Source organism: Silene latifolia, chromosome 3 (genome assembly GCF_048544455.1).
Source record: "Silene latifolia isolate original U9 population chromosome 3, ASM4854445v1, whole genome shotgun sequence".
Taxonomy (NCBI): Eukaryota; Viridiplantae; Streptophyta; class Magnoliopsida; order Caryophyllales; family Caryophyllaceae; genus Silene; species Silene latifolia.
The window spans coordinates 10,327,317-10,338,778 of NC_133528.1; the positions used below are offsets into that span (position 1 = coordinate 10,327,317).

General features: G+C 34.6%; 2 protein-coding genes across 2 annotated transcripts in view; both read left to right on the forward strand.

Annotated features, from left to right (window-relative positions):
- Window positions 1-1,991: 1,991 nt before the first annotated feature.
- LOC141647166 (wall-associated receptor kinase-like 22) lies at window positions 1,992-6,781 on the forward strand. Its single transcript, XM_074455255.1, has 3 exons — window positions 1,992-3,181; window positions 4,934-5,059; window positions 5,230-6,781. Exons 1-3 carry the CDS (start codon window positions 2,401-2,403, stop codon window positions 6,453-6,455), a joined length of 2,133 nt encoding a protein of 710 aa, XP_074311356.1. The 5' UTR covers window positions 1,992-2,400; the 3' UTR covers window positions 6,456-6,781.
- A 3,285-nt stretch (window positions 6,782-10,066) lies between these two features.
- The window catches only part of LOC141647167 (wall-associated receptor kinase-like 3), a 39,844-nt gene continuing 38,448 nt past the window's right edge, over window positions 10,067-11,462 (forward strand). Inside the window, exon 1 of the mRNA XM_074455257.1 lies at window positions 10,067-10,223. Within this exon, the coding sequence (XP_074311358.1) occupies window positions 10,176-10,223 (48 nt within the window). The 5' untranslated portion in view covers window positions 10,067-10,175. The remainder of the gene's footprint in view (window positions 10,224-11,462) is intronic.

Sequence of the window (11,462 nt, forward strand, 5' to 3'; positions counted from 1 at the left end):
ACAAGCCCTTCTCACTGGGTTAATACTCTTCAACATTCAATGCTCAAATTCGATTCGATTTATATTCAATACGGAGTATTCAGTTGTCATTTACTTTTAACTTTCGTTTTAATTCACTGACTTGATTACTACATAATTTTTATGTGTTGCATGGGATTGATTTTGAACAATCGTCTATTTAACTCTCGGTTACGAGTTCAGTCTTTAGAGTGTACGATTGTAGATATTATTAGAGATTATGGTATATGAAGTACTTACAGTATTAGGAGATATCAAATAACATTAAGAATAGATGGATACTAGCATATTTCATATATCATATCCTCCAACAGATCTCCTTAATTTGATTTTTGTAGAACTTTTTGTTAGATGATAATGAATTATTAGCTCAATTATTAATGGCTTAGTAGTGCAGTATGTGTAGGTCAGATGAGAGTTTAAGTTGACCTGGATAATTTGAGTTTTAGTCGCAATTATCTGTTATCTGGGAGGAACATATTTAGTTAAACCTAGCTTAAGGAATACATTTTGGGCTCAGACATGGTTGTGAGTGGGTTCAACCACTGGTACCGTGAACCGCATGATACCTAGGATGGTTCAAATGTTCAACATCTCTTATTGTCATTCTGCCCTTTGTGGCTCACCTTTAGCGGAAAAGGACTCGGAATAAGTTTCGGTATATTTAAAATTGCAATAGGCTCGAGTGTCGAGATTGATGCAAGTAGCTTGTATTGCTACCCATATTGACGGAGTTGCCTAGACTGTTTTATAATTTGAGTTAGGAGAGAATATTTGGAGAATAAAACTAAGACGACGATGCTTATATTATCGCCTTATCAGTAAGCTTTGTTTGGATTTAATCATCCTATATGCTTCTGTATTTTCAGAGTAAAAATCCCAGCTTTCATTTGTATGATACTTAGCTTTTGTTGGTAATGTAATTACCAGCACAATGATCAAAGTTGTCTGTCAAATTAGAAGTAGCTTGTTTGGTTTGCAATTTCAATGTTGTTACTTTTATTGAGGCCATCTTGTCTCTTGCGTTGCAAACAGTCGTTTGGATAGTATCCTTGTAATCACAGTATAAAAGTTGAGTGTGTGGCTAGGCTCCTTACTCTGTATATGAAATGATAATGATTTGTCATTTTAGGTTAATTGCAGTAATTGTCATTTTTTTTTTTGTAATTTTAGAGTTGGATTCTTGAGAATTGTTATTCCCTCGGTTACATTCATTTTGTATTCATTATGAACGGTATTTTAATCAAAAATAAGAAAAGATTAAGACATAGAGAGTAGTGTTTTATTCATTATTAGGGTTGTAAATATCAATTCGAGATGATGATAGCAGAAGTCCGACTTTAGCTCAGTTGGTAGAGCTGAGGACTGTAGTTGTTTCATCAGATAATCCTTAGATCACTGGTTCGAATCCGGCAGTTCGAATTTTTTAATGCATTTTCTTAGGGTTTGTGTATTTAGCCATTAATTAATGGAGTTTAGATGATTAGTGAAGCAAGTCAAGTATTAGCTCAATGATTTATTGCTTAATTGTCTAATATGTGTCGTAACCGATGTTACTCAGACTCTTTTAGAAGTATCCGACACGGGTATGTGTCTAAGTGTCGGATTGGCTATTTTTATGAAAAAATATGCATATTTTGGTTAAAAATGAGGTGTCCGAGTGTCGAGTGTCAGACACGGGTATGCGAGGGAATTAGAAGAGTCGGAGTAACATAGGTTGTAACTGCAGTTTAGGAGGTTTTAAGTTTCCAAGTACGTCTGTTTTCTGTATGGAACGTATTTAGTCGAATTCTAGCTTAAGGAATAAATTTTAGGCTAGGTTATGAATGTCACTATGTCAGTTGGCTCAACCTTTATGTGTTCAACACCTCTTCTCGTCATTCTGTGTTTTGTGGCCGCCCTTTAACTGAAAAGGACTCGGGTTGACTCTTGAGATTTGGCAAGTAGCTTGAATTGCTACTTTAGTAGTTTGAAGGAGTGGCCTATAATCATTGAATTTGTGACTATTTTGGAATTTGAAAGAGGAGAAAATATTAGTAAATTTCGCCGTAGAGCTAATAATTTTGTATGCTGATATATTTTCAGTGCCTAAGCCCCACCTTTCATTTGGATCCTATTTAGCTCTTGCTAAGTAACAAAAAAAGGCGAGTGATTTAATCTAAGTCAAGTTAAATTATTGGTAGCTTGCTTCGCAATTTCGTTACTGTTACTTTCATTGAGGTCCCTTGCTTTGCCAGAAGAAGAATGTTCAATGATGGCTGGCTGAAATATTTAGCCAGTAAACCAAGATGGGACAGTTAGTTAACAGTATATAAGTAAGTAGTGTGTGTGGCTAAGTTGCATACTCTATATATATATATCTGATCGAAAAAATATACAAAAATGGTGTCGTGGTTCTTATTAATGTTTCAGCTGTTGCTAGTGCTAAGAATCGCAGTTGGCTTGAGTTATTCGAAGCCTAATTGTGTTGATCATTGCGGTGATGTTATGATTCCATACCCTTTTGGAATTGGTGCTGATTGTTACTATAACCAATCATACGAGATCATTTGCAATACGACATTTGGTTCCCCAAAACCGTTCTTACGGCAGATCAGTCTTGAGGTGATTAATATCATGGGGCCAGCAAGTTACCCTAATTTTGGAATCACCGGTGAACTCATAGTAAGCCTGCCACGTAAAAATATCTGTGAAAGTAGTGGCGTTAAGAAAATCATTAGCTACGACTTGAAAGGTACTTCATATCTTTTCTCGGGGGATGGCAATGAGTTAATGATGGAGGGTTGTGAAAGCAGAGCTGCAATTAAGAGTCAGAATGGGACAATCTTGGCTTCGTGTGATTCAGTTTGTGTCACTGATGATTTCAACATGATTGGAAAGAAGGGCAATGGCGATGGAAGCTGCGGAGCCTCAGTTTTTGGGATTGATTTTGATTATTTTGAGATAGATGTTGTTTTCAAACAACAAACGAATTCCAACTCTTGCAATGCATCAGTAGCCTTGATTGCCAATGACTACGTATATAATTTAACCGAGTCATTATCTAGTTTGGCAACTTTCCCTACAGCATTAGTATGGCAGAATTCATTGTGTCCGGAAAACAACGTTTGCGAGTGTCCGAAATTTTATGAAGGAAACCCCTTTCTTCCCAATGGATGCCAAGGTAAATACTCTCTACATCCCATCTTTATCGTCACCTTTCTAAATTTGGTAAGTGAAAAATTGTGAACAATATTGTCTCTAAAAAATTAACTACCAGTCTACCACCATCTCCACCACAACAACATTGTCCTATTCTCTTAAATAGGTAAGATATAATTGGTACTTCAAAATAGGAAGGGGACGATAAAACTGGTATGAAGGAAGTAATATAACTCTTGACCTAATTTTCATTATGCATTTGTGTAATAAAATATTTTTTTTCTTTTTGTGACGTACATCAATATTCCCATATCTTCATTTATGACTTTTCGTATACGGAGTAGCGCTATTAACTATACATACACGTACAAATTTGAAATTATGCACGTACTCTGCAATTCTTCCCCACTAAACTAAAAGAATAAGAAACTCATTGTTTTTCCCGCCTAAATGCATTCTCCTATAAATGGGCCTATTTTTTTTTTTTTTTGTCATCTTAATTCACTACCATTCAATACATTAGTGGGCCAACGAAAAAAATTCAATGTGTAAGTATAATTTTTTCTGTAAAACAAGAAACACGGTGGGCCCGAACATTGATATTTTATATTAATATTACCTTATTTAATACTAATAGAATTTCCATAACTATATGCGCAATCTTTGCCACAAATAAAATAAATAGTATCCTATATTTCTATACACAGAAAAGTGTTAGTATAAAGTACAATATAGATTATAGAGTATAATTAAAGAGTATAATTAATACAAATAAAATTTTTAAAATCTTATGATGTATAAATAAATTTTGTCTTTTAAAATAACGTACAAAAATTAGCTATGATGTATAAATAAATTTTGACATTGAAACTGAGTTGGATTAAAGTTAAGTAAAAAAACCAACTGATTATATAAATAGAACGTGTCAACTTCGCTCTTTTTAATCTTTTCATCTTATACAACTATATAAGCTAACATGTTTTAATGTCCAATATAAAAATGTGATATTATTATTGTTATTTTGTGCTTTTTTATATATTCTCTTCATAAAAAGATCTAGGATGTTTTATCATTATTTTTAATAATAAAAATAGGTTCACACAAAAATAACTTAATCTAAAAATCCTTTGAATAATACTTTTTTTTATAATATTACTAACATTATAATCAGTACATTACAACATACTATTATAACTACAACCCATTATTGCAAAAATTAAAGCTCAATTAATTTAACCTTCACAAATACCGTGCTTTAGCACGGGATTTCAACTAGTATTTCTATCAATTATAAGACTGTTTTATTGTTATCACTTCCAGACCTTCTCTCACATATTATTTATATCTAGTGTGTCATTGACAAATTCCCGTCATTCAGATGCTCTTATTCGACCCAAATTTTTAATTCTTCAAACCTAGATTATACAATCATGAGTTTTGATACCATATTAACTTTTATATTAGTTTGCAATAAATGGTATTTAGTTGAGTCCTCACATTTACGATACTATACTTAGCACAAGGTAGTCTTATTGTACCGCATTTTTAACCGGTCAAATTAAATATTTGTTTTTCATCTAGTCGTCAATCAGATGCTCTTAATCGACTCCGTTTTAATTCATCAAACCTAGATGACACAACCATAAGGTTTGATACCATATTAACTTGTAGTATTGGTTTGCTACAAATGGTATTTAGTTGAATCCTCAAATTAGGATACTATCCCTTACTTATTATTGTTGTTGTTGTTGTTGTTATTGTTGTTGTTTTCCAGTCGTGCAAGAATGTGAGAACTGCAAAACCTATTGCGATGCCAGCTACAATTACACAGACCACACATTAAATTCTGTCACCTATCATTGCAAAAGGCATTCAGTGTTCAGGCGAGCTTCTTTTCTTGGTATGTACATCGGATGTTGTCAGCCAATATATTTTGCTATACTCTATTTAATGTTCCCTGTATTCACATCACCCAATTTATACAAGACGACATACCACTGTCATTTGATTCACTAAATTGTATGCGCTGCTTGATCGATTGTGTTGATGCGTATGCTATGATGTTTTCAGCTTTCTTCATTGGCGTGGGAGTTGTGCTGTTGGCCCTAGGTTCCTATTGGCTTTATAGATTTGTGAAGCGGAAAAGAGAGATTAAGCAAAAAGCCAAGCACTTCAAGAGAAACGGTGGCTTACTACTGCAGCAGCAAATGTCTTCTGATGAGGGTGTTGTCGAGACTACCAAAGTTTTTACTGTCACTGAGCTAGAGAAAGCTACCGACAATTTCAACGACAACAGAATACTCGGCCAAGGAGGCCAAGGCATGGTGTACAAAGGGATGTTAATGGATGGAAAGATCGTGGCCATTAAGACAGCTAAAAAGGTTGACGAGAGCCAGGTCGAACAGTTTATCAATGAAGTGGTAGTACTTTCTCAGATCAACCATCGAAATGTGGTCAAATTACTAGGATGTTGTCTAGAGACGGAAGTCCCTATCCTTGTCTATGAGTTCATCCCAAATGGAACACTTTATGAGCATATACATGATCAAGGTCAAGAATTCCATCTGAACTGGAAAATGCGATTACAAATTGCAGCAGAATCAGCCGGAGCAGTCGCATATTTGCATTCATCTTCGTCTGCTCCTATTTACCACAGAGACATAAAGTCGGCCAATATACTTCTAGATGAGAAGTATCGAGCAAAAGTTTCTGATTTTGGGACCTCTAAGGCCATTAACATCGATCAAACTCACGTCACTACCGTCGTTCTTGGAACATACGGGTATTTGGATCCCGAGTACTTTCAGTCAAATCAGTTCACCGAGAAAAGTGATGTTTATAGCTTTGGCGTAGTCCTAGTAGAGCTCATAACAGGCAAGAAGCCGATATGTCCCACAGGAAATGGAGGATGGATAAACCTGGCCACCGAGTTCCTTACAGAGATGGAAGAGGCTCGTGTGCTGGATATGCTAGATGCTCGAATTATAAACGAGGGCAAGGAAGACGAGTTCATGGCTATCGCTGAAATTGCCAGAAAATGCCTGAATATGAACGGGAAACAACGGCCTACAATGAAAGAAATTGCAGTCCAATTGGACGGGATTAGATCCTCACACATTCCTATCATCAGAGAACTTGGACATGTAAACACTAATCAAGGTGTCACAGAAGTGATATATGCAGATGGTGGTCCTTTCGGTAATGGTGTGTTTTCTTCAGATGATAATCCTCCGGCTTGCTCTATCGAGGTTCAACCGTTCATGGCTACGGAGTATTTCACTGCAAGCGTAGTTTAATTAATTTCTGATATTGTGATAAATTTCTGCAATGTATATTACTCGTACAGAGTCGTACTTGTTAAGATGGGCATTTGTTGTGAGTTGTGAGTTTGTGACCCCTTGATGGACTTCATTATTCATTCCACTTTCCTGCCATTCTCAATGGTGGAGTCGTCGTCCAAGGCTATGTGATTCGTCATCAGGTTCTTTGTGCGACAACATATATCTGCTACTGCAAATGCTCAGCTGCTGCTGATCAGCTATTTGATTTGAGCTGTCTAATTTTATCGTAATACTGATGTTTTTAAAGTTTAATACGAGTATGTATGTGGTTTGGTTGTTTGTTTCGGACAGTTGAATATATTACTTAACTCATACAAACTTTTTGTAAGACGTGGTCTAACACTAAATCCATTTCCTTTTAGGAATGTTTCAATTTGGGTTACTTCAATGACTCTGTACGTGAGTTAATTAAATGTCAGCTATCCTCGAAGCCTAAACATGATGAAATTTCTCTCTTTTAATCGAATCGTTGGATCATCTCACAAATTGCATAGAAGAATTATCTATCAGAGGACATGTTGATTTAGCAAATTAGTTGTTTTTTTTCTGGATGACGAGGGAACCCGTAGCTGTGCTTGGTGCGCACTGGGTAAAGTCTTGGACATGTCCCACAAAATTGCTCTTGGTGAAGCTTGAACCTAAGATCCGTCAGAGTTTCATACAAGTTTTAATCACTAGACTCCATCCCTGTGAGCACAAATTAGGGTTTTTGATCCTTGTAATTGGTATTGTCAATATTTGTTCTTAATTTAATCCTATTTGTTAGGGATAAGCATGTTTAGTTCCGGACCTAAGCATGTTATGGTTCAGTTTAATTTTGCCGCGGTCAGGGAACATTCAAGCACAAACTGTAGGCGCAGTGTGGATCATTATTGTCAGGGCAGAGGTCGAATGGTTCGGCCTAAGGTCAATCCCAAGAGAAGATCTTTTGTTTCCTTTGACAACTTGACATCTCTTTGCAGGCCGAAACTAGGGCTGCGCACCGGTCCGGACCGGACCGGACCGGAATCCAAAAAAATCATGGATTGGAGACCGGACCGGAATTAAAAATTCCGGTCCCGGACCGGACCGGTTGGGCCTGAATTATTTTTACATACCCTCTTTTTCAAATTCCGGTTCAAAAAATCAGACCGGCTGGACCGGATAAAATAGATGTACACTTGTTTTTTATATACTCCCTCCATTTTCTTATTTTCACCCAATTTCCCCTTTTCGGCAAATTATTTCTTTTCACCTCATTTCTCTTCTTTCCTTATTTAGACATCCAAATGACAAAAGTACTTTTATCTAGAGCTGGCAAATAATGACACGACACGAAAACACGACACGAACCCGACACGAAATTAACGGGTTTGGGCTGAGGCTCAATGACCCATTTATGTAAGTGGGTCGACACGAACACGACACAATATTTAATTGGGTCGGGTTTGGGTTGAGCTCTCTAAAGACGAACCCGACACGAATGACCTGTTTAATAAATTAATCCTAACTAGTTTTCATCCCGTGCAAAATTGCACGGGTATGTTTTTAAGAACATTGATATAATGATTAAAATTGCACGGGTATAATATAAGATATTAACTTATAAAAATAATTTTTTTATTAATTTTTAACTGATTTTGCCGAGGTTTTGTTAATGGGCTAGTCTTATGCATAATATATAATATGGCCTTATGTAATAATTTGGGTCGATATTAATTCTTGTAAAGTTTGGCCCAAAATTATACTTTTACTAAGAATCCATTCACATATTGGTGAATGTTTTATTGATAATGTCATTGGTGAATCTTTTTTGAAGAGATATCTCTTTATCCCGTTTTTGTTGTTAAAAATGTTCTTCATTTTTATTTTCTATATTATATGAGTATTATAGATGGTGCTCATTATTTTTTGGAATTTAAATAATTAATATTGGACATATTTAGTAATATATAATGTTTATTTGAAAAATTTTAATATTAAAATTGGACATATTTAGTAATATTGGACATATTTAGTAATATATAATGTTTAGTATATTTAATATTGGTAAATAGAAAATATACTAATCAACATATTATCAAATCAGCGTATAAACACGGTAAAACACACTAAAATTAATTCAGTTGTACGTACAAAAGGGCCCACCATTACAACTTTTTTGGAAAAAGAAACTTGTTAGTGATGACGTGGACGCACCAAATTGCTTGAAATGTTTGTGTATTTATATAGATAAAATTTTTTATCTTTCATCACATAAATACACTTAAAACTTTCCAAATATTGACATGACACGAAAACACGACCCGAACCCGACACGATATTAGCGGGTTAGGGTTGAGGCTTGATGACCCATTTATGTAAGTGGGTCGACACGAACACGACACGAGATTTAAACGGGTCGGGTTTGGGTTGAAGGGTTTGTGACCCGTTTACATGTGATACGAACACGAACCCGACTTGACCCGATCTGTTTGTCAGGTCTACTTTTATCCCAGTTGTGTATTTACAATATTTGTCATTTTTCATTATTTACTCCATTTTCTACTATTAACAAAGTCAACTTACATCTCCTTCATCACTTTTCCATTCTTTAATCGGTTTTCTTAATAACCGTGCAAATAGAAATGAGGTGAAATAAAAAAAAATGGAGAGAGTAATATTTAAAAAAAAAAATAAAAAAAATACTCCCTCCGATGATGTAAACACTTCCCTAAAACGGATGAGACCAATGATTATGGTAGTAGTTTTTAAACCCTTTTTTTTTTTACCTTGATAGCATTTAGTTTAAGGAATGTTAATCATAATTGAAGCCTAAACATAATGACCTTTTTTTTTGTAACAAAGGGAACCTGCAACCGCTACCTAAGATACGCACTGGTTAAATCCATCGTATGTACGTTATAGCCTCCAAACCAATAATGATCTATTTCTTACTTTTAATCAAATCATTGAAATGTCTCACAAATTGCATAGATAAGAGAAGATGTCGAGTTGTTAAAATAAGGATTTGAGAACATTCTAACTACAAGAAAATGCAATTCTCCGGGTTTTTTGTCAATATAAACCTACTCATTAATTTAGTAAGGAAAAATACGTTTGTTTCTTCTTTATAACAAATCATTATAATCCCTCCTATTCTAAATAACTCTCCCTATTTCTTTTTTCGTCTATTCACAATACTCGCTCTATTTCCTTATTTGGCAAACTTTTATACTTATTTTAATCACTCCACCCCACAACTATACCCCACAATACTCATATTTTATCTTATTTTAATCACCTTACTCCACAACAATACTTATTTTAATCACATTATCTCACAACAATACTTATTTTAATCACACAATACCTTTCATCTCTTCAATCTCCTACCCACTACAATACTTTACCATATAATACTCTCATCCCTTAATTCTCGTGCCCTCCATGAAAGGGGAGTGTTATTAAGAATAGGAGGGAGTATATGCCTTAAGGTTAATTACATAGCCAAGACCCAAACCCAAGCCCAAACCCAAGCCCAAGTCAAGTTCAAATCACGACCAACTAGTACAAAAGTATCATAGGGGACCAAACTCGACCGACTAGGCAACTAGTACAAAATATCATGCGGGGCCTCAAGTTCGAACTCTGATCGACTCGATTATAACTGAAAATGAAAATTCAGACCACCTCTTGAGCTTCCAACGATGGCGAATGATTGATCAAATACAATTCTTGCTCAAATTATACGGTAAAGACAAGGTCATTCTTTATCTCAATTAACTTTTGAAAATTCAATATGCATGTCATTTTTGATTGAATACGATTTTGTTGTTTTCTCTAATTCCAATTTTAATTCAATTATTCAATTGAATTGATTACTAATTTTACGTGTTCTATGATATTGATTTTGGAATATCGTCGTCTCAATCAATTTTAGGGTTTTATTAGTTTTTATATGAGATGTTGATAATTGTCATTTTAGGTGAATTGCAGTAATTGCCATTTTTGTTAATTCAAATTTTAATTCAGTTGAAGAATTAGATTCTTGAAAATTGTTACTCCCTCGGTTTCAATCATTTGTTTAACTTATTGTATTATTTGTTCGGTCTATTTTAATCGAAGCTAAACAAATGGTTAAGACGGAGGAAGTAGTATTTTATTCAATACTAGGGTGGTGCTTATTAATTCGAAATGATGATGGCAGAATTCCGACCTTAGCTCAGTTGGTAGAACGGAGGACTATAATTGTTTTAACAGGTAATCCTTAGGTCGCTGGTTCGAATCCGACAGATTTTTAATCCTTTTCTCGGGGTTTGTGTTATCTAGCCAATAACTATCAAATATTTTTTATACGACCCCATTTTTGGTAATTATTTTTTAAAATATCCATTTTTTGTATGCAATATATTTAGTCGAAATCTAGCTGAAGGAATAAATCTAGCCAATAACTTTTCCACATAATTTAATAAATTTATAAAGCTTATATCTTCAAAGAAAAAAAAAACAGAAATACTTGTAAATTTTAATGTAATCATATACTCTATATTGAAATTCCTTACAGGGCCTCCGAAAGGTCAGGGACGGCCATGTTAAATGGTATTCTTGTAATCATAGTATTAAAGTAGAGTGTGTGGCTAAGTTCTGTACTCAGTATTTGATATGAAAGTGCATATGTCCGTCTTAAAAGAGACCAACTGGTCAAAGTAAACCTTTGATCTGTATGAGTCAAGCAATGAAAACCAAGTCAGTCTGCCTTTTCAAGTCTTTCCTGTAATTGATCGCTTCTATGACTCAACTTGGTTAATACGGTTAATACTCTTCAACATTCCAATGCTCAAATTCGATTTATATTCAATATGGAGTACTATGTTGTCATTTTCTTTTAACTTTTGTTTTAATTCATTGACTTGGTTACTACATAAATTTTATGTTTTGTATGAGATTGATTTTGGACAATCGTCTTCTTAATCACTATTAATTTATAGGATTTTCCTCGCT

Coding starts and splice junctions, on each gene's coding strand:
- LOC141647166 (XM_074455255.1), top strand. CDS start 2,401: ATGGTGTCGTGGTTCTTATTAATGTTTCAGCTGTTGCTAGTGCTAAGA. Junction 3,182..4,933: donor TCTTCCCAATGGATGCCAAG/GTAAATACTCTC, acceptor GTTGTTTTCCAG/TCGTGCAAGAATGTGAGAAC. Junction 5,060..5,229: donor CAGGCGAGCTTCTTTTCTTG/GTATGTACATCG, acceptor TGATGTTTTCAG/CTTTCTTCATTGGCGTGGGA.